The sequence below is a fragment of the Crinia signifera genome, chromosome 6, assembly GCF_055691185.1.
Source record: "Crinia signifera chromosome 6, ASM5569118v1, whole genome shotgun sequence".
Classification (NCBI taxonomy): domain Eukaryota; kingdom Metazoa; phylum Chordata; class Amphibia; order Anura; family Myobatrachidae; genus Crinia; species Crinia signifera.
In genome coordinates this window covers 258,243,843-258,266,949 of record NC_139222.1, presented here as the reverse complement: position 1 = coordinate 258,266,949, position 23,107 = coordinate 258,243,843, and the positions used below count along the sequence as shown (strand labels likewise).

Below are 23,107 nucleotides of genomic sequence, written 5' to 3'. Positions count from 1 at the left end.
TATGAAATTCCGACGGTCAAAATCCTGGGTCATAATACCGACAAGGACAAAATCCCAACATTTAAAATCCCGACGAGGTCAAAATCCCGACATTTAGAATGTACAGGTGAAACAGTCAACATGACTTTGTGTCGATAGGTCGCGAGGTAGACATGGGTTTTTTCACTGTTTTTTGACCCGAATATCAACACGGTCGACATGGACACAGTTGGAAGTGAACCGCAGCCCCTCGCATTGCTCGCAATGCTTCGGGCACTCTATTTTCTTCTCCCACCATGCCCTAGTGCAGTGATTCCCAAACTTTTTTGCATCACAACAAACTAGATTATAAGAATTTGTGTCAAGGCACCCCTAGGTGCAATGTTCGCTACCGAGAATTTCGGAAAACAATATTAAATTAAATAAGTTGTGCTTATATGTCATCCTTCAGTCCAGTTATGTGTTGAGGGACAGAATTCACTTCTGTTTATCTACATATTTTATAACTGGAAGCCACAAGCACTGATTTTGCCTACTACATTGCCCATAAATAATTTGAATTGGTTCTGGACCACCAAACCGAGGCACCCCTGCAAGTGCTCTGAGGCACCCCAGGGAGCCTAGGCGCACAGTTTGGGAACCACTGCCCTAGTGGATGGCAGGGCATGAAATACTGCCTGTCGGCACATGTCGGGTCAAAAAACAGTGAAAAAAACCATGTCGACCTGTCAACACAAAGTCATGTTGACTGTTCCACCTGTACATTCTATATGTCGGGATTTTGTCCTTGTCTGGGTTTTTAATTTTGGGATTTTGTCCTTGTCGGGATTTTAAATGTCGGGATTTTGTCCTTGTCTGTATTATGACCCATTCGGGATTTTGACTGCATCCCAATTGGATAGCTGCCGGCGAATACATTAGCTGTGGTAAATTACCACAGTTAACCGGATACTGACCTATGAATATCAGGAGAGGATTAAATGGCACCAAGAGAGACATACCAGGTCATGTGCCCAACAAAGGAAACAAACAAGCAGACACATTTTTTTTTCCATTGTCCTGCCTCAAGTTACCCACTGTCTTGGTCTGTTTACTGCAGGAGGAAGAATAGGCTGCCCCTAATATACAGGTGTGCCTGAATTGGATTCTTCCCATCCTTGCTGCCATTTCCTCCATAAAGACAGTAATCCCAGAAGAAACAGGCAGCAACATTTCAGTGGTGCAAAACAAAAAGACTTGGTCAGGTTCATTAAAGCAAAAAAAAAAAAAGTAATTGTGTGTCTGGTACAAACCATGTTACTATGCAAGGGGTGCAAATATATTTATATTGTTTATCTGCAGGGTAAATACTGACTGTTTTTGCATGTAGCCCACAGATGTTAGACAGCTTTATTTCTAAAGCTAAATTTCCATTTGAACACACCCCAGTCGAATCTAAAGGTGGCCATACACACACAGATTTATCTTCAGATCTGGCTGGTTGGAACAAAAACCTGGTTATGGATGAGAGCAAATGACAGTTGGCCATTTGCTTGGAAATGCTGGAAAACTGTCACTCATCCATAACCATGTTTTTGGTCCAACCAGCCAGATCTGAAGATAAATCTTACTAGTGTATGGGCACCTTAATTCTCTCTGCACATTACATCTGCCCCACCTGCACTGCACCATGGTTTTGCCCATTTGTGTGCTTCTTTGCTTTACTAACTAAGTTGAATCAGGCTCATTATTCTTTAGGAACAAACAGTATATATTATAATAATCCCTTTTTGTGTTTAACACACAAACAAATCTTAAGTATATATTAGAAATATACAGGTGTAGTATGATGCAGGTAAACATTCAACTCTGTTATTCTATGAGAATGACATACAGTACATCAGCTTTTTCAACCACTGTGTTGTGGTCCACTAGTGAGCTGTTCTCAAGTGTGCCCGAGGGCCGGAGATGTCCTCACCAGTTTACAGCTGGATCAACTGTTGTCTCTCGCTGGTCTCTTCCTGGTCCAGTCATATCTCTGTATACTGGGTATATGTGACCACCCCTTTCTGACATCAGTGGGTCCATATTTTGCTGCTGGCCCCTCCTCCTCTTGTCATGTGCTAATCATCATTGGTTGGTGGCGGCTGTATATTTGTTTTCATGTGAGGGCCAATGTTGTTTTTTTTTTTCCATATGGGGGCCAGTAGGTTTGTTTTTTTTCCTTTGGTGGCCAATGTGTTTTTTTCTCTGTGTGGGGGTCTGATGGTGTGCCCTGGAAATTTTTAAATCTTGTTCCGGTTGCCGTGCGTTGAAAATCACAGACATGCATACATTTGAAGGATAGAAGTAGTATCTTCATTGCAGATCAATGTGTGCTTTTGGCATAGCGCCATTGAGCTAGTGTAAGTAAAATGTGTAATATACATCAACTAACGAGAGACAATAGGTGAGATTTAATCCCGCCCGAGTTCAGTGGCAATGCGAGATGTCCGCCAAACTCAGACGTTTTTTTAAAGGGGAATTAACTTACAAGGCCTTGTAAGTTGATTCCCCTTTAACAAGCCTCAGAGTTCGGCATGCATCTCGCATTGCCACTGAACTCGGGCGGGATTAAATCCCGACCTATGTATAACTATTTACTATAAGGTAGCAGGATTTGGCGGACAGTCCATCTGTGATTGACAATACTGCATCTCGTCCATATGCAAATATCGCTGTAATATTTGGTCTTTTTCTGCCTTAAAAAAGGTCTGTACATCAAACATATCTGTCCTCAGAGATTGGATCGTTTTCCCGGCCATGCTTTGCCTGACATGAACCAGGGTTCTAGACTTTGCATGCTGGAGCTCCTTAGCCAACTGTTTCATATCCTGTGCAGAAACAGATCCTTAAACAAAAAGGAAAAAAAAAACACAATATGGTAAATATAAAGACAATAGAACTATTAGGATATGATCAAACTAAAAAATCAAATATTAATGTTTGTAAGAGAACACTACCAACTTCAGAATTTTTATATTTAACATATTTTACATAAACGACTGAATCAACTGGGCGCAATATTTGCGGTGTGAAAACATTGCATTACAATAAATAAAACCTGAACTAGAACGATTTTATTAGATATGTAAAACTGGAGGTACAGATGTAGCGCCTCTCATGCAGCTCCAGGGCTTGCCAAAATGCTGCCGCTGGCAGAGAGGCGCTCCACCTGACTGGGACGCACGAGCGTCTCACACGCACATGTGTCCCAGTCACTCGGCGGAGGGGAGCTGAAACCATGCCCATCTCTGCTTCAGGAAGACTGCAGGGTTGGGGGGGGGGGGGCGGGGAGGCGACGCAAGTGTCTCCTGCACGCGATCTCTTCTGGCAGCTGGCGGAGCCCCCGGCTGAATGAACATCTGTACTGCACTATATTCTAGAATCTCAATTTTGAACTGGGATAATCCAGTAGATACCATGTTAAAAAACCTGACCTTAACCCGGCAGAGCCATATCTACAATTTATAATCGCTTGCGAGAAGTACTTATTCCCAATAGATCTTCTACAAATCTGACCCCTTGGCTTTCTCAGTTTCCCAGGTTGACATCCAAAGACTGACTTCAGTCTCATGCTAGGGCTTGTACGCTATTGCCCTATTCCTCCTACACTGCCATGTTTTTAAATATACTGCACAGAGCTTACTTATCCCCACATAGGAGAGTCAAGTACTTCAAATTGTTATAAATGTGGCACTCAATCTGCACATTTGTAGCATTGGCTTTGGGCTTGCCCAATTATTTGTAGATTTTGGCTTCAGGTTATTATATTAACCTGATTATTCAATGAAAACATTTTACACACCCCAAAAAAACTAAAGGTGCCCATACACTAGTAAGATTTATCTGCACATCTGGCTGGTTGGAACACAAACATGGTTATGGATGAGTGACAGTTTGTCAGGTTTCCAGCATTTCCAAGCAAACGGTCAACTGTCTTTTGTCCATAACCAGGTTTTTGTTCCAACCAGACAGATCTGCAGATAAATCTGCGTGTGTATGCCCACCTTATGTTTGGAGCTGTGAGCGGAAATCTGGGGTTCTCATTTTCAATGCTGGGATATCGTACAGGAATTTTCTGATTTAACTGCATGAAATTGCAGCCGCAAAACCGAATTTGCAGCTATTGAACCAGCCCCTAGGAGTTTTTCAACACAACTGTATTCTTGAGTTGTGAGATAAATACATGGATAAAAGTACTATTTGCTTGCAGACACCCCCGAGCTACATACTGTATGTCATTGCGGTCCTGTGAAAATTAGAATTGATTAATGTTTTGTATACACCAAGATCCATTTCTATTATTTATACCTTTCACGGTCTGCATGGTCTCTGAAATAAGCCTTCGTAGACTTTGATCCGCCTGATGGACGATACTGGCCGCGCATATTTCACGATCTCTATCCTGTTAATAAATGTACAGAAAAAAGTTGGAAAATAAAGCTGTGGCATAAGATCAAAAGTGGAACTGGAGAGGAAAGGGAGAGCTGGATGGAGAGGTCAGATCCTAGCTGCTGTGGTACAGGCTGTGTTTGAAAAATGACAGGAGCTGGTTGGTTGGGATACGGTCATTGGGTCACCAGCAAGTTGTTAGTCATTAGATCGATGTGCAGTTAGGTCGACATGTGTCTAGGTTGACATGCACGAAGGTCGACATGCATCTAAGGTCACAGTGTCATTAGGTCGACAGAGTCAAAAGGTCGACATGGGGTTTTTCACTTTTTTTGAGCCGACACGTGCCAACAGGCAGTATTTCATGCTCTGCCATCCACTAGGGCGTGGTGGGAGAATAAAATAGTCTACAGAACGCACTTTAACCTGTGTCCATATAGACTGTGTCATCATTCTGGTAAAAAAAAAAAAAAAACAGTGGAAAAACCCCATGTCGACCTTTTGACTGTAAACCTAATGACCCTTTCGACCTAATCCATGTCGCCCTAGACACATGTCGACCTAAATGCATGTTGACCTAATGGTGTCGACCTAATGACTGTCTAACAACTTGCTGGTGAGCAACTGATCCACCCCCGGTTGGTTAGTACTTTATTTCCATCCACTCTCCAAGTCTTAGTACATAGACCCCAAACAACCAGTTGATCAGCTCAATTTCCAAACACTGTCACATCGCAGCGAGAAGCGGATTGGCTGGTACTTTATCTCTCTCCAATCTTTGAGAAATCTCCCCCTGGATAATATAACATGTTAATATATGTATGTAGAATGCCAGTGCTTAGAAGTGGGGACGCCTGATGTCATCACTTCTTTGTTCATTAGAGAAACTTGTGTACTATAGAAGAATTATGGTAAGAAGGGGTAAAGTACAGTGATTCCTGATGTGCAGGACAGGATATTTACAGTGATAGGGATTCAGTGCGTCATTGTACACTGATAATAAGTAGTTCCTGATTGCTTGTACCTATGAAATAGGATGGGTCGTTAGGTCGGCTCAAGAAAGGTCGACACCGTAAGGTCAATAGGCAGAAGGCAAATCCGGCCCGACAGACCTCGTCATGTGGCCCGCGCAGCCGCCGCCAGCCTTCACCTTTTATTCTCTTTTTTGAGAGGTTTTTTTTGCACTGCCGGCGGCCATGTTCCTGTGGTCTTTTAAGATGTCTGCGGCCACAGGAACATGGCCGCCGGCCTCCACAGCTACGTCGAGGAGGGCCCGGCAGCCTGTTCCCTCTTATCGAGGCAGTGGCAGACGCTGGGTGGGGACGTCATGACGATGACGCCTCCCACCCACGCGTCTGTAGAGAGGGAGGAAGGCAGGCCGAGTCGGGGGGCCGCAGCAGGACAGGCCGCGGCGCAGAGAGTGGAATTTAAATTACTGGCGCTGCAGCAGCAGCAGTAAAGGAGCCTGAGGGATAAAATACAGTAAGTTACATAAAAAAACAATATATCTGGTGGTGGTGTCATGGCATTACTTTTATATTATACAGGGGGAGCAGCCTGTGGTGTCATTATTATTGTACAGGGGGAGCAGCCTGTGGTCTCATGGCATTATGCCATGAGACCACAGGCTGCTCCCCCTGTATAATAATAATGCCATGACACCACAGGCTGCTCCCCCTGTATAATAATAATGCCATGACACCACAGGCTGCTCCCCCTGTATAATATAAAAGTAATGCCATGACACCACAGGCTGCTCCCTCTGTATAATAATAATGCAATGACACCACAGGCTGCTCCCCTGTATAATAATTTGTGTCATGGCATTACTATTGTTATATTATACAGCGGGAGCAGCCTGTGCTGTCATTGCATTATTATTATACAGCGGGAGCAGCCTGTGGTGTCATTGCATTATTATTATACAGCGGGAGCAGCCTGTGGTGTCATTGCATTATTATTATACAGCGGCCCTTTGAGGGTGACCAAACTGCTGATGCGGCCCCCGATGAATTTGAGTTTGACACCCCTGCACTAGGGCATGCAGAGAGAATAGAATAGTGTGTCCAGCGTAGCGAGGCACCGTGCCCGAAGCATGGCGAGCGATGCAAGCTGCTGCAGTACACTTAGACAGTGTCCAGAACTAGACGTCTAGATTTAGACGCCTAAAATGTTTAAAAAAATATGTGTCAACCTTCTGCCAGTCAAACTAAGGACCCTGTCAACCTTCTGCCTGTCGACCTTCCGGTGTCAACCTAAGGAGTGTCGACTTTTCTTGGGTTGACCGAATGATCCCTACCCCTATGAAATAGCAGGAATGTGGCGCAGAGATAGGAGCTCTCGTACAGTGGACACTGCTTACTGACACTTCTGTCTGCTTGGCTGTATGCCACTAAGCTAAGTAACACATACATTATCAACAGGTGACTTTAAAACTTGTTATAATATCATTATGGATATCAGAAGTCACCCAGGATATCGGTTATAAAATCAGCTTGACTACTTCATGTTTATAATAGGGTCATAGAACACGTCAGTAACTGCTAATATTCATACAGTTTACAGTGGGAATGCATTATTCCATACATTTTAGGCTATGGCCAATATAAGAATATAAGGTTGCAGGGCCAGAGATGGCTTCCCCGCAGTCACATTGATAAACATCGATCTTCTATTTGATACCTGCAAAGGGACACCCCCCCCCCAGTATCCACTCTGGTGATCACATTCAGGACGCTGCTCCTTCTACTACTTAAGTCTCCGAGGATTACTGCTGTCTCCATTGCTTTCCTCTAATCTTTACACTCACTACCTAGTAGATGGGTTACCGGCTTCAACACAAGCAGATCATCTCCTGAAATAACCTGTGCTGCTGTGGACATTACGATGATCTCATTGGTTACAGGTTGCTCTAGCCTTGACCAGATAATGACAAATAACAAAGAGGTACCTAAAAGCTGGAAATCCCTTATCAAATCTACTTAAACCACTCCTTACCGCAGAGCGGAGTAACCATACATTATAACTGAAGATCATTTGATCTAAACTCAACTATAAGTGGACAGATGATCACGATAAGGATAGCAAACATTTTGAGCAAATCATTTGGTAAACATAAAGGTGCCAATATAACATTTCTATAAATCAGCATACTCAAACATTTGTATTACTTTATGAGTAGAGCAAACGTGTTTATTTTATTATTTATATATTTGCTTTTACAAAGTCCATGTTGTCCCCTACCTTATCATCATGGTCATCCTCCAGCGGAGTCTCGGGGATCTCCAAAGCTCGATTCAGCAAATCAGTGATTCTTGTACTGTAATAATGATGAAAATATGCATTAATTAAGCAAAAAAAAATATGGCTATATCTTAAAACCACACATCCCTACAGTTATTCTTGGGTGACTGTGAATGATTACATAGGGAAATTTGGGCAAATTAGCACATTTGCAAAACGCCATTTAAATACACGGCCCGGGGTCTTTAATGAGGTGAGGAAGCCTGTGTGCAGCATCCAAGTAACCCCTCTCATCAGCTCATATGCACTGCAGACTCTTACACCGGGGCAGATGTTAAGCCTTAAAATAAGAAAAACGTGAGGGTGATAGAGTGACAACCGTCCAGCCAATCTGCTCCTAACTGATTTTTTTCAAACAGCCTATAACCTGATAGTTAGGAGCGGATTGGCTGGATGTTTATCACCCTCATGTTTATCTCTTTTTAAAGGCTTAATACATCTGCCCCACTGTGCCAAAATCTACTGTCTCTGGATTAGTGGCACTATCACCATTTTCCCAGTGGTTCCTGTACTGTGTATGCTCATATCTCCAGACACCCTTTCCCTAGTGGTTCCTGTACTGTGTATGCCCATATCTCCAGACACCCTTTCCCTAGTGGTTCCTGTACTGTGTATGCCCAGATCTCCAGACACCCTTTCCCTAGTGGTTCCTGTACTGTGTATGTGCATATCTCCAGACACCCTTTCCCTAGTGGTTCCTGTACTGTGTATGCGCATATTCCCAGACACCCTTTCCCTAGTGGTTCCTGTACTGTGTATGCCCATATCTCCAGACACCCTTTCCCTAGTGGTTCCTGTACTGTGTATGCCCAGATCTCCAGACACCCTTTCCCTAGTGGTTCCTGTACTGTGTATGTGCATATCTCCAGACACCCTTTCCCTAGTGGTTCCTGTACTGTGTATGCGCATATTCCCAGACACCCTTTCCCTAGTGGTTCCTGTACTGTGTATGCCCATATCTCCAGACACCCTTTCCCTAGTGGTTCCTGTACTGTGTATGTGCATATCTCCAGACACCCTTTCCCTAGTGGTTCCTGTACTGTGTATGCCCATATCTCCAGACACCCTTTCCCTAGTGGTTCCTGTACTGTGTATGCTCATATCTCCAGACACCCTTTCCCTAGTGGTTCCTGTACTGTGTATGCCCATATCTCCAGACACCCTTTCCCTAGTGGTTCCTGTACTGTGTATGCCCAGATCTCCAGACACCCTTTCCCTAGTGGTTCCTGTACTGTGTATGTGCATATCTCCAGACACCCTTTCCCTAGTGGTTCCTGTACTGTGTATGCGCATATTCCCAGACACCCTTTCCCTAGTGGTTCCTGTACTGTGTATGCGCATATCTCCAGACACCCTTTCCCTAGTGGTTCCTGTACTGTGTATGCCCATATCTCCAGACACCCTTTCCCTAGTGGTTCCTGTACTGTGTATGCGCATATCTCCAGACACCCTTTCCCTAGTGGTTCCTGTACTGTGTATGCTCATATCTCCAGACACCCTTTCCCTAGTGGTTCCTGTACTGTGTATGCCCATATCTCCAGACACCCTTTCCCTAGTGGTTCCTGTACTGTGTATGCGCATATCTCCAGACACCCTTTCCCTAGTGGTTCCTGTACTGTGTATGCCCATATTCCCAAACACCCTTTCCCTAGTGGTTCCTGTACTGTGTATGCGCATATCTCCAGACACCCTTTCCCTAGTGGTTCCTGTACTGTGTATGCCCATATGTCCAGACACCCTTTCCCTAGTGGTTCCTGTACTGTGTATGCCCATATCTCCAGACACCCTTTGCCTAGTGGTTCCTGTACTGTGTATGCCCATATGTCCAGACACCCTTTCCCTAGTGGTTCCTGTACTGTGTATGCCCATATCTCCAGACACCCTTTCCCTAGTGGTTCCTGTACTGTGTATGCCCATATCTCCAGACACCCTTTCCCTAGTGGTTCCTGTACTGTGTATGCTCATATCTCCAGACACCCTTTCCATAGTGGTTCCTGTACTGTGTATGCGCATATCTCCAGACACCCTTTCCCTAGTGGTTCCTGTACTGTGTATGCCCATATCTCCAGACACCCTTTCCCTAGTGGTTCCTGTACTGTGTATGCCCATATCTCCAGACACCCTTTCCCTAGCGGTTCCTGTACTGTGTATGCCCATATCTCCAGACACCCTTTCCCTAGTGGTTCCTGTACTGTGTATGCGCATATCTCCAGACACCCTTTCCCTAGTGGTTCCTGTACTGTGTATGCCCATATCTCCAGACACCCTTTCCCTAGTGGTTCCTGTACTGTGTATGCCCATATGTCCAGACACCCTTTCCCTAGTGGTTCCTGTACTGTGTATGCCCATATTCCCAGACACCCTTTCCCTAGTGGTTCCTGTACTGTGTATGCCCATATCTCCAGACACCCTTTCCCTAAAGGTTCCTGTACTGTGTATGCCCATATTCCCAGACACCCTTTCCCTAGTGGTTCCTGTACTGTGTATGCGCATATCTCCAGACACCCTTTCCCTAGTGGTTCCTGTACTGTGTATGCCCATATTCCCAGACACCCTTTCCCTAGTGGTTCCTGTACTGTCATATCTCCAGACACCCTTTCCCTAGTGGTTCCTGTGCTGTGTATGCCCATATCTCCAGACACCCTTTCCCTAGTGGTTCCTGTACTGTGTATGCCCATATCTCCAGACACCCTTTCCCTAGTGGTTCCTGTACTGTGTATGCCCATATCTCGAGACACCATTTTCCCAGTGGTTCCTGTACTGTGTATGCCCATATCTCGAGACACCATTTTCCCAGTGGTTCCTGTACTGTGTATGCTCATATCTCCAGACACCCTTTCCCTAGTGGTTCCTGTACTGTGTATGCCCATATCTCCAGACACCCTTTCCCTAGTGGTTCCTGTACTGTGTATGCTCATATCTCCAGACACCCTTTCCCTAGTGGTTCCTGTACTGTGTATGCCCATATCTCCAGACACCCTTTCCCTAGTGGTTCCTGCACTGTGTATGCGCATATCTCCAGACACCATTTTCCCAGTGGTTCCTGCACTGTGTATGCCCATATTTCCAGACACCATTTTCCCAGTGGTTCTTGTACTGTGTATGCGCATATCTCCAGACACCATTTTCCCAGTGGTTCCTGCACTGTGTATGCCCATATTTCCAGACACCATTTTCCCAGTGGTTCCTGTACTGTGTATGCGCATATCTCCAGACACCATTTTCCCAGTGGTTCCTGCACTGTGTATGCCCATATTTCCAGACACCATTTTCCCAGTGGTTCTTGTACTGTGTATGCGCATATCTCCAGACACCATTTTCCCAGTGGTTCCTGCACTGTGTATGCCCATATTTCCAGACACCATTTTCCCAGTGGTTCCTGTACTGTGTATGCCCATATGTCCAGACACCCTTTCCCTAGTGGTTCCTGTACTGTGTATGCGCATATCTCCAGACACCCTTTCCCTAGTGGTTCCTGTACTGTGTATGCGCATATCTCCAGACACCATTTCCCTAGTGGTTCCTGCACTGTGTATGCCCATATCTCCAGACACCCTTTCCCTAGTGGTTCCTGTACTGTGTATGCGCATATCTCCAGACACCATTTTCCCAGTTATTCCTGTACTGTGTATGCGCATATCTCCAGACGCCATTTTCCCAGTGGTTCCTGTACTGTGTATGCCCATATCTCCAGACGCCATTTTCCCAGTGGTTCCTGTACTGTGTATGCCCATATCTCCAGACACCCTTTCCCTAGTGGTTCCTGTACTGTGTATGCCCATATCTCCAGACACCATTTTCCCAGTGATTCCTGTACTGTGTATGCGCATATCTCCAGACACCGTTTTCTCAGGATGTTATTCTAAAACAGAGGCCACAGAATGTAAGCACAATGATTAATTACAGGATATGTGGTGTGGCCCAATTGACCCATGTGCACCACACACCCTGTACACCACTGCGCATGGGAGACCTCTCAGTGAATGCTTATTCAATATTCAGACTATGACACAGTGCAGGGACCTGATGGAATCCTGATGGAATCCAAACACTGTTTCCCTCCTATTAAGGCTCATCAGTGTATGACAGTCTTGTACATTTGGTGTGTGAACAGTGAGAGAGAGACAAGCTCACTTCATTACAAAATACAATAGCATGTTTCTATAAGAGTAACATCCACTGCTTACTCATCCACTGCAATGCCCTCAGAGCTGTCTAGGATCAAACTGTGTTTCTCCCATGTGTTTTTCTCAGGATTAGGTTTCTCTATTTTTCCGTCCATAAGCAATATCGTCTTGTCCATGGTAGGATGAGGCCTGCTCCGGTTCCTCAGCAGGCAGTGCTCCATGGCACAGTGCAGATATAACTGGCAAAATCCCAAGGAATCTGAGAATGAAAATACAGACTTTTGTTCATTTATCATTAGAACAGTTTGCAGGAGACTGACGCATCCAATCTGTACCCTGCATGTAACGCCTAGTTTTAATTTGTATAACAAACGGAACAACTGCAGCGAGAGATCACAAATCTATATCAATGCCCTATAGATCCAACCAATGCCTGTGATCATCAGGAATCCTCCCCCCAAGAGGGGGTGGACATTTCATAGGCAAGGTTTCTGCAGGTGTGGGTAGTACAGCTTAGAACCAGGCAACACGCGTCCGGAACCAATTGTTCACCAGCTCCAGGGCACCAGATTGTTCTATGGAATGTATAATAATTTCCTCACATTGGGCCCGATTCGGACTGTTCGCCAGGCTGCGTGTAATTGCAGCCTAGGGAACAGGTAAACTCTGACCATCGAATAATTTAAAATCATTGATGGTTTATGGCCGATGTTGAATACTTTTGCCATCGATAGGGGAGAACCAGATGGCACGGCAAATTTATTTACTTATTTTTCAGATGACCGCTGATCTCCAAATTCCGAGCGGGCCCCGACGTCATGTGACGGCAGCCGCCCACCCCGAGCAGGCACCGCCACGCCGGTGTTCTCAAGGAAATGCCCAGTGTTTTATAGGGAGGCCCATAAAATTGGGACGCCCTGTTCCCACTTCCTGCTCTCCCCCTTCCCTCCTCTCACAGTGCGAACGCCCCGGCGAGTGTGATACTCTCCGAAGGCGCTCACACAGGGGGTTAGCACACGCACATATTCACGAGTGCACAGACCCCCACCATGGAAAACGGGGCCGAATTCGGACCCGACCGAATGGGTCTGAATCGGCCCATTGTTTCCCGGACAGCAATTTTTTTTTAAAATTAAAATAAATGAAATGCAATAGCAGACTAATTCCACATATCGAGGGAACAAAAACATTCAATTTCTTTTGTATTTTTACAGTAGAGATGATAAATCTCGCATACTAACCGGCCAATGCATTAACCAGTAGGTACTTACACCGGCGCGCCAGCTGATACACCTCATACCGCATGCTCTGGTAGTAGAAGTTATCATCCAGAATCACAAAGATAGGACGGAGCTCCGGGGTGATCAGTAAGTGGTGGGAATCTGAACTTGTAGTAGAGAGGACACCTTGACTTTCCAGGCACTGAACAAATCGGTCCCATTGTCCTCCAATCAGACCACCAGGGGCTTTTAAAGATGTGCTGCTGAGCAGAGCCACTATAAGATGCTCAATGCACTGGAGCAGCTGCTGGCGATGCTGCTTCCAGAGGGATAGCTGGCAAATAAGACAAAAAAATACTTATATGCAGATAAGATCTGCAGCCACATGTGCTGTGCACAACATACCACTGATCGTATTGTTCTATTAACTATGCTCTAACACATATATGCAAATGACCAATGCATAATCACACATGCTTTGACAGTAGTGGCATGTTATGCATTTGGCAAACACCTACACAAAGGGAGAACACGTGAGTATGAAGTCTCCAAAACACTGCCATTTGTTGGCAGCGAATGAAACTACATCTCATTCTCTCTCACACATGTACAAACACAGAGGCAATCACAAGGTAGCAGACTAGCTTTCTAAGCATTTGCTTCAAGCGGGCTTACTAGTTAATACATACATGTGTTTGTTATATTACCCAATTTTCCCCCCTTTACAAATCAATATATTTATTATCACTTATATATCACCAGCAAATTCCACAGCGCTTTATAACAATCTTATGAACAGTTGATCCAAATACTTCTAGGCTAGCACTTAAAAGGAAAAAACAAACTCATCAGGATTGAAAACAGAAGAAACCATTATGCTTCTAAAGTATCAATTGTAAACATTAGCATGCACATCTGTGAGGCAGATATACAGTATATAATAGTGTTACAATATTATACACACATACTACAAACTCGGTGGCACAATTACATATGATGAGCTATGCGCTGTACTTAGGTCATGTGACGTGAGTGATGATCTGTATTGCAAGCGGTGATTAGCTGGCATAGGATGAAGCTGTGTATCACACTATCTGATTGGTTAAGTCACCTACTTCGCTTCCGCCCTCAGACGGGCAAGAAGAAGCCCCGGAGTCAGCGGCTGTCTCCCACCGCACAGCTGTGTCAGCGATCAGCTCGTCGTACGTCACCACAACCACGGAATACACGGGGACGCTGTTCTTTAGTCTCCGTGCTAAGGTGGACTTCCCTGCACCGGGGAGCCCGCAGAGCACGCACAGCCCGACATGACAGTTCTGTGCCGGCTCACCCATAGTGACGTCATAGCCGTGCGCGGCCAGAGATTCGGAGGATGCAAGCAGCAATTCTGTACCAAGCACAGGCTGTGACACTGCTATAGCTCCGCCTTGAATGCTGAGATTTGTAGTTCATCTATATGTCTATGAAACGTTGGAAGTATATATTTATATATCCTGTCATAGCTATAGCTTCTCTCCACAGGGCAGGCTGGGACTTGTAGTGCTACTGCCATAGCAGCTGCAGAGTCACCTAGTAGTAGTAGTAGTAGTACGTTTATTTATAAGGCGCCGCAAAGTGTCCGCAGCGCCGTACATAGCAAACAAAAAAAAAAAAAAAATTACAAGGTAACGTACAGGGTGTGTTGAAAGATACAGTATAAATAGGGGTATAGCTGGTAGAACTAAAATCAGCATCAGTTCAGAAGTAGGTGTCAAAATTGTCAAGGAGACTGAAGATGAAGTAGAGGAAGGGAAGAACAGGACAGGAGCATGTTTCTACATTCCTCTCCACAACCTCTGGCTTCGAATGCTGAGCCGCCCTACAGTTCCATAACTAGAAGGTTGCAGTTTGGTTACCAAATTTACAGACCGATGTATCACGTGAAACGAATGATAAATGGTGCTACAGCCAAATAGCTCCTAAAGGCCACACAGTGGGGCAGATGTATTAAGCCTCACGAAGAGAAAAAGTGTAAGGAGTTAACGCACCAGCCAATCAGCAGTGTTTGAAATATGACAGTTGGAAGTTGATTGGCTGGTGCGTTATCTCCTACCACTTTTTCTCCACTTTATCTCTTCGCCAGGTTTAATACATATGCCCCAGTGCTCCCTTGAGCCAGTAGGTCCCATGCAATCCCAGCCAGCTGGGCTGGCTCAAAAGCAATCTAAGATATTACTTCTGCAGCAGGGGAGATTCAGAGGGTATGGTGCGATACGCCTGGAACCGTGCATTGCATCGGACCTGCTGTCAGTCATCTGAAATGTGGTTTCTTTTCCTTGTGATAAATTGCTGCAATCACAATTTATTTTTATTTATTTACAGTTTCTTATATAGCGCAGCAGGTTCAGTTGCGCTTTACAATTGTAGATTTCTTGTACAATCACAAGAAAATAATCCAAATTGCAGGTAAATTGTCCATTGTATGGGAGCCTAATGGGCCATACACACGGGGCAATTACAGCCCCATTTCTAAAGCTGTGTACACACAGCAGCGATTGGGGCTGATATCGCTGGGAATATGATCGCTGGCGACAATATTGCCAGTGATGGGAGTGTGCCCCGGCGATAAATCGCCGGGTGCGCGCTCCCATTTTCTGCCCCATTCTAATGCGACCAGCTGATTACCTCTGCGGCCCCGCCGGCAGAGGTTTCTTTTCATCAGCGACCATCTCTGGTCGCCGATCAAAAGGGGGCATTGAGCGGTGTATCGCCCCGTGTGTACGCACCTTACGTGATCTAAATTGCTTAGAAATGAAGCACGGATTGCTCTGTGTGTGTATGGTCCCTGGCAACGGCGATGCATGGTCTTGCTTGTCGCTATCATCTAGTCATCGCCAATGTTCTCTCAATTGAGAACACTGGCCATGACCGATCACTCAGTGCTGTGTGCTAAGGTCTCCGAATGCCTCACGGCCAGCTCAACCTGGATGACCCAACGCTTCCTGAAACTAAACATGGCTAAAACTGAACTTCTAATCTTCCATCCCCCGAACATACCCTCTTCTCCCACTATCTCCATCAGCATTGGTGAAACCGAGATCACCTCCACCGACCAAACGCACTGCCTCTGTGTCATCAATGACTCCTCCCTCTCTTTCACCCCCCACATTTGTGCTCTCTCACAGTCTTGCCGCTTTCACCTACGCAACATCTCACGCATCAGACCATTCCTCTCCACTGACGTGACCAAAATTCTCATTCACTCTCTTGTCATCTCCCGCCTTGACTACTGCAACATCCTTCTCTCTGGGCTACCTCTCACCCACCTCTCCAATCCATTCTTAACGCTGCTGCTAGGCTCATCTTCCTCTCCCGCTGCTCTACCTCCGCCTCCCCCTCTGTTTATCTCTTCACTGACTCCCCATTCCTTTCCGAGTTCTCTTTAAACTCCTCACCACCACCTACAAGGCTCTCTCCTCCTCCACCGCTCCTTACCTCTCTTCACTGATCTCTATCCACACTCCCTCCCGTCCTCTTCACTCCATCGCTGACCGCCGACTGACCTCTCACCTAATCACCTCCTCCCACTCCCGTGTCCAAGTCTTCTCTCGCGCTGCCCCCCTGCACTGGAACAACCTCCCGCCACCCATCAGGCTTTCTGATTCCCTTACCTCCTTCAAGCGCTCCCTCAAAACCCACTTTTTTCGACTAGCCTATCCCTCCTCCTAACCTCTTTTGATCCTCCATCCGTTCGTAATTATCCTATTGTTTTTCGTTCGTCCACCCACCTCCTTTTAGTCTGTTAACTCTTATGAGTAGGGTCCTCCTTCCTCACGTACTCACCCTACCTCTTTACCTCACCTGTGCTCCTGTCCTGTTCTTCCCTTCCTCTACTTCATCTTCAGTCTCCTCGACAATTTCGACACCTATTTCTGAACTGATGCTGATTTTAGTTCTTTTTTAATAAATTATTTTTTATTTTCAATTACATAAAACATTACAATCGTTATTCTCCATGGTGTATAGTTAATCACAGATGACATTCAAACATGTATATCGAGCTTACATCTCTGATATATAAAAGGGAAGGCATTCAGGCCAAGGGACGCGTTCTTCTTTCCATTCTGCTTATATTTTCTCCTCCTACCATATCTTAGCTAGTTGTTATTCTATCAATTACCCTTAATACTTATATTTTGTACAATTTATAGCCGTTGTTCACTTATTCACTTTTTATCGCATTCCTTGGTCGTTCCCGCCCCCCCCTGTACATTTCATCTCCATGTTCTGATAAGAAAGACGACAAGGACAAAAGAACAAAAAAGACAAGACATAAAAAGACAAACAAGAAATCCTTCCACAGTCTAGTACCAAATTAGTATATGTCCCTTCTATGTCCAGGCTATGGGAGGGTAGGGAAGGGAGGGTGTTTTAGGGTTCGTTCTCCAGTTTATCCTAAGGTAGGCATGGTTAAAGCTTAAAGTACCCTGTCTTAATTATACCAGAGCCCATATTGCTACTTTCAAATCCCGTTATCTCGGGGATGTCTTTCCCCTCAGTGTTTTTTAGTCAAGTGGCAGGTTATGATACGTTAACCATGGGGACCAGGTCTCTTTAAAAATTTCTACTTTCTCTTCTACACTAGTAGAGAGGTGTTCCATATGGTAAAGGTGCCATATCATTTCTTTTATAGCCATGTCAGCTGGTGCCTTCTCCGTTTTCCAGTTGACCGCTATTTTTATTTTTACCGCACTCAACACATGCCAAATAAACTTTTGTATGGGGTGTCTTACCCCTGGGATATTCATGGGAAACAACATGAACTCGGGTGTCTTTGGAAGTCTAATTCCCATTACCTGATAGATCCAATCTGAAGCAAATCTCCAGGTTTCCCAGATTCAGGGATGCTGATTTTAGTTCTACCACCTATACCCCTATTTATGCTGTATTTTATCAACACACCCTGTACGTTACCTTGTAATTTGTTTTGTTTGCTATGTACGGCGCTGCCGACACTTTGTGGCGCCTTATAAATTAACGTACTACTACTACTAAGTGACCTGTGCTTAACTAGGTTGCTTAGCACAAATGCTGACTTGCCCCATGTGTACGGGGCATTAAGGGGGAAATTTACTAAGATGTGAATTCTACTTCACATGTGATGTTACTATGGGAAACCAATCAGATCCTGTCTACTACCCTAGAGGGTGCTAAATAAATAAGCAACATCACATGTGAAGTAGAATTCACATCTGAGTAAATTTTCCCCTAAAGGTGCGTACACACGGGCTATAATCGCTGGCAATATGGTCGCTGAGCGACCATATCGCCAGCGATTGGAGTGTGCACCGGCGATAAATCGCCGGGTACGCACTCCTGTTTTCAGCCCCCTAATGGTTGCTGGAGCTTGCTCCTCCAACCAGCGACTTCCCCCGCCTCTTCTCCCTGCAGTGTGTCATTTTCATCAGCCACCATCTCTGGTGGCTGATGAAAACGGAATACACTGAGCAATATGATTGCTAGCAATATATTGCTCCGTGCGTAGACACCTTTACTCTCATGTGTTTGAAAAATGCACATACATATCTTCTCTTATCTCAAAGTATCTTCCAACCCGACCTCTGCCCTCCTCCCAAGATCTGCGTCTCATCCACACTCATTACTTGCTCCTATTCCCAACTTCAAGACTTTTTTAGGGCTGCACCACTCTGTGGAATGCCCTCCCAAGCACAATAAGACTCTCCCCCAGTCTCCAAACCTATAAACGTTCCCTGAAAACTCATCTCTTCAGGCAAGCTTATCAAATTCCAAAACCAGTCACGGAACCTTGCATTTTGGAATGGAATCGATGTAATAAAGAATACAGTATCTATCATTATGTATCAATGCCTATTTCCCTATAGATTGTAAGCTTGCGAGCAGGGCCCTCCTACCTTTTGACTGTCTGTAAATACCCTGTTTGTTGTATCACTGTCTCCTTTTGTAAAGCGCAACGGAATATGCTGCGCTATATAAGAAACTTAATAAATAAATAATTGGCTTGAGCATCATTTATCATTTATATCAAGTTACAAGAATAATATTACTCGTTGATGCATCTGGCCTTTATAGGGGCTTATAATGAGAGTTTAAACTTGTTGTGAAATGTTAAATGGTGCTCCGGCTCCTAACTCTCAAGTGTTTAAAAAATGACAGTTGATTGGCTGCAGCACCATTTACCATATACAAGGAATTTTATCATTCACAATAGTTTTTAGCACTCATTAGACCACTTAAATGTAATGGGCCCCATACATCAGCAATCACAATTGATGGATTTCCGAATCAAGGGATTTTTTGGCCAGATAAATGGATTCTACAATCTATTTGACTTGCCCACACATTACAGATTTATTTCAGTGATCGGCGGATTTTTCCATCTAAAGATTGCATCTTCATATCTGGAAATTGCCCAATCGATTGTCATTTCAGCTGTTCATAATGTAAATAGATGAAGAAGACGAATTGGGAATTCCCACACATATAAAAAAGATCCGCAGATAATACCAGATTATTAAGCATGTTTAAAAATCTGATTAAGCAATCGATTGGCGATCCCTATTAATTTTTGATTGGGATTGCCAAAAGGGGGAGCCCACACATCTAAAATTAATTGTGGCATCTCCAGATCTCAGGATTGTCACAATTAATTGCTGATGTATGGGGCCCATAATATCTGTCTGAGAAGGTAGTCGATTCAGTTAGGAGTGATGTGCATTCAATGCTTGCAATGTGCATTTGGAACACTGTTTATGGCAAATTTCTTCTCCCCTTAATCTTACCGAGTCTCCATGGAGAGGTCTCCGCTCTCAGTGCTGGGGGCCCGGCTCACTTCGCTGTCATTGCTGGGTGTGATGCCCCGGAGGACCAGCTTCATGGGAGTGAGGAAGGGTATGTATGTGTGAATGGATTTAATTGTAATTTTTTTTCTCTCACCACCATCTCCCACCCCCTCTGCAGTCCCCCTCAGTATCCATTTCCAACACCCCACACTTGAATATTTCTTTATCTCTCCCAAACCTAAACTGCCCACACTTCCTCTTTCCCTATATCACTCCACATCTAATTACTTCCCCCAATTCCCCTCCCTGCAGTGATAGATGCCGTGTGCATGCGTACAACATCTATTCATTGATTACCGACTGCTTTGCAGAGCAGTGGTGGTTACTGGGTCCCCAACCGCCTTCCCGCCCACAACACACTGTGACCCACAAGTGGGACATTGTCCAATTAGTGGGACTGTACCACTGTATTTGGGACATTTGGGAGGTATGTGCCATACTGAGAGACACATAAAGAATACTGCAAATTAGTTGAACAAAACTGCTTTTACCATGTGTGCGGTATGCCCTGTTTCCTAAATGTAATGATATTTGCTTTCCTACATAAGGAGTTAAAGATACCTATATATGTTTCCCCATCCCTCAATTTGAGGTGAGCGAGGTATGCAACATCTTATACCGATCAAAAAAACAGAGACGGATCTGTTTCAAAATTGTTTATTTATCAATTCTCATAGCCTTCTTTTGATGGTAAGAGAAAACCCATTTGTATTGTGTTTCTTTACTCTCTTCCACCGTGCCATGGGATTATGCCCATAACCCACACCACTGTTTATGTATCTTGTTTTGTAGATGTGGTGACATCTTCTGGGTGTAGGTTCATCCCGAGCAGCGTTGTGTTCATATTGGCCAATTTCCAACTGACAACGTATTCAATCCCGGGTCACAACTGTCAGTCCGCCCCGAAAGCCGTGAACCTGGCCCATTTTCGTTTTGCTTGACAGCATATCGCCAGGTGGGATTCAATGTCCCGCTTGGCGATCAGGGGAAAAGGGGGCGTGTCCGCATAAACGGCCGTGGATTGTCGAGATTCGGGCGTGATCAGGACAATTCACGGCCGTTCTCGACAAAATGGGCCAAACAGCTTTTAACACCTTCCTGACAGAGCCAGTTTTTGCCTTCCTGACAGAGCCCTTTTTTTCAAATCTGACATGTATCACTTAAGTGGGGATAACTTTTTTTTGCTTTTACTTATCCCAGTGATTTTGAGATTGTTTTTTCGTGACACATTGTACTTCAAATTAGTGGTAAATTTTGGTCGATACAGTCTGTTTTTTTGTGAAAAATACCAAAATGTCGTAAAAAAATGGAAAATTTAGCAATTTGCAAAATGTTAAATTTTCTGCTTGTGAGACAAATAATCATACCACTCAAAATAGTTAATAACTAACATAGACCATATGTCTACTTTATGTTTCCATCATTATTTCAACTTCCTTTTAATTTTTTTGGACACTAGGAGGCTTACAATATGAATAGCAAATTCTCAAATTTTCAAGAAAATTTCAAACACTGATTTTTTTAGGGACCAGTTCAGTTCTGATGTGACTTTGAGGGACTTGTATGTGAGACACCCCCATAAATGATGCCATTTCAAAAACTGCACCCCTCACAGTATTCAAAACAGCATTTTGGAAGTTTGTTAACCCTTTAGGTGTTTCACAGGAATTAAAACAAAGTGTAGGTGAAATTTCAAAATTTCATTTTTTTTGCAGATTTGCAATTTTAATAAATTTTTCTAAGGAACACAGTCGATTTTACTAGAGAAATGTGACTAAAAATTGATTCCCCCAATTCTTTTGTTTTCATAAATATCCTATATGTGGCCCTAGTGTGCACGTTGACCAAACCACAGGCTTCATAATAGAAGGAGCACCTACTTGATTTTGGAGCCTCCTTTTTATGAGATTATTTTTTAGGCACCATGTAGGTTTCTAGGCACTATAAGATGCTAAAATTTAGGAACCCCCCCACAAGTGACCCCAGTTTGCAAACTACACCCCTCAGGGAATTCATCTAGGGGTATAGTGTACATTTCAAACCCCCAGGGGTTTCACCAATTGTGGTACAACTGGGCAGTGAAAATGAAAAATTTAATTTTTTACACAAAAATGCAGTTCTGGCTCAAAATTTTTCATTTTCACAAGGAATGAAGGAGACAAAGCACCCCAAAATCTGTGCCCCAATTTCTCCCGAGTACGGCAATGCCTCACATGTGACCAAAAAATACCAGTTGGGTGCATGGCAGGACTCAGAAGGGAAGGAGTGATTTTTGGATTTTGCAGCTCAGATTCTGGTGGAATGTTGGTGGGTGCTATGTCGCATTAGCAAGACCCCCCAAGCACCAATACAGTGGAACCCCCCACAAGTGACCCCATTTTGCAAACTACACCCCTCAGGGAATTCATCTAGGGGTATAGTGTACATTTCAAACCCCCAGGGGTTTCACCAATTTTGATACAACTGGGCTGTGCAAATGAAAAATTAAATTTTTTACACAAAAATGCAGTTCTGGCTCAAAATTTTTCATTTTCACAAGGAATGAAGGAGAAAAAGCACCCCAAAATCTGTGCCCCAATTTCTCCCGAGTACGGCAATGTCTCACATGTGACCAAAAAATACCATTTGGGTGCATGGCAGGACTCAGAAGGGAAGGAGTGATTTTTGGATTTTGCAGCTCAGATTCTGGTGGAATGTTGGTGGGTGCTATGTCGCATTAGCAAGACCCCCCAAGCACCAATACAGTGGAACCCCCCCACAAGTGACCCCATTTTGCAAACTACACTCCTCAGGGAATTCATCTAGGGGTATAGTGTACATTTCAAACCCCCAGGGGTTTCACTAATTTTGATACAACTGGGCTGTGCAAATGAAAAATTACATTTTTTTACACAAAAATGCAGTTCTGGCTCAAAATTTTTCATTTTCACAAGGAATGAAGGAGAAAAAGCACCCCAAAATCTGTGCCCCAATTTCTCCCGAGTACGGCAATGTCTCACATGTGACCAAAAAATACCATTTGGGTGCATGGCAGGACTCAGAAGGGAAGGAGTGATTTTTGGATTTTGCAGCTCAGATTCTGGTGGAATGTTGGTGGGTGCTATGTCGCATTAGCAAGACCCCCCAAGCACCAATACAGTGGAACCCCCCCCACAAGTGACCCCATTTTGCAAACTACACCCCTCAGGGAATTCATCTAGGGGTA

General features: G+C 44.4%; 1 protein-coding gene across 1 annotated transcript; it reads right to left on the bottom strand.

The window, feature by feature from the left end:
* Positions 1–754: 754 nt before the first annotated feature.
* Positions 755–14,419, bottom strand: PSTK (phosphoseryl-tRNA kinase). The gene is made up of 6 exons (XM_083149419.1): positions 14,158–14,419; positions 13,094–13,376; positions 11,883–12,081; positions 7,636–7,711; positions 4,312–4,405; positions 755–2,848 (listed from the first exon to the last, which is right to left on the bottom strand). Exons 1-6 carry the CDS (start codon positions 14,374–14,376, stop codon positions 2,601–2,603), a joined length of 1,119 nt encoding a protein of 372 aa, XP_083005545.1. The 5' UTR covers positions 14,377–14,419; the 3' UTR covers positions 755–2,600.
* Positions 14,420–23,107: the final 8,688 nt, after the last annotated feature.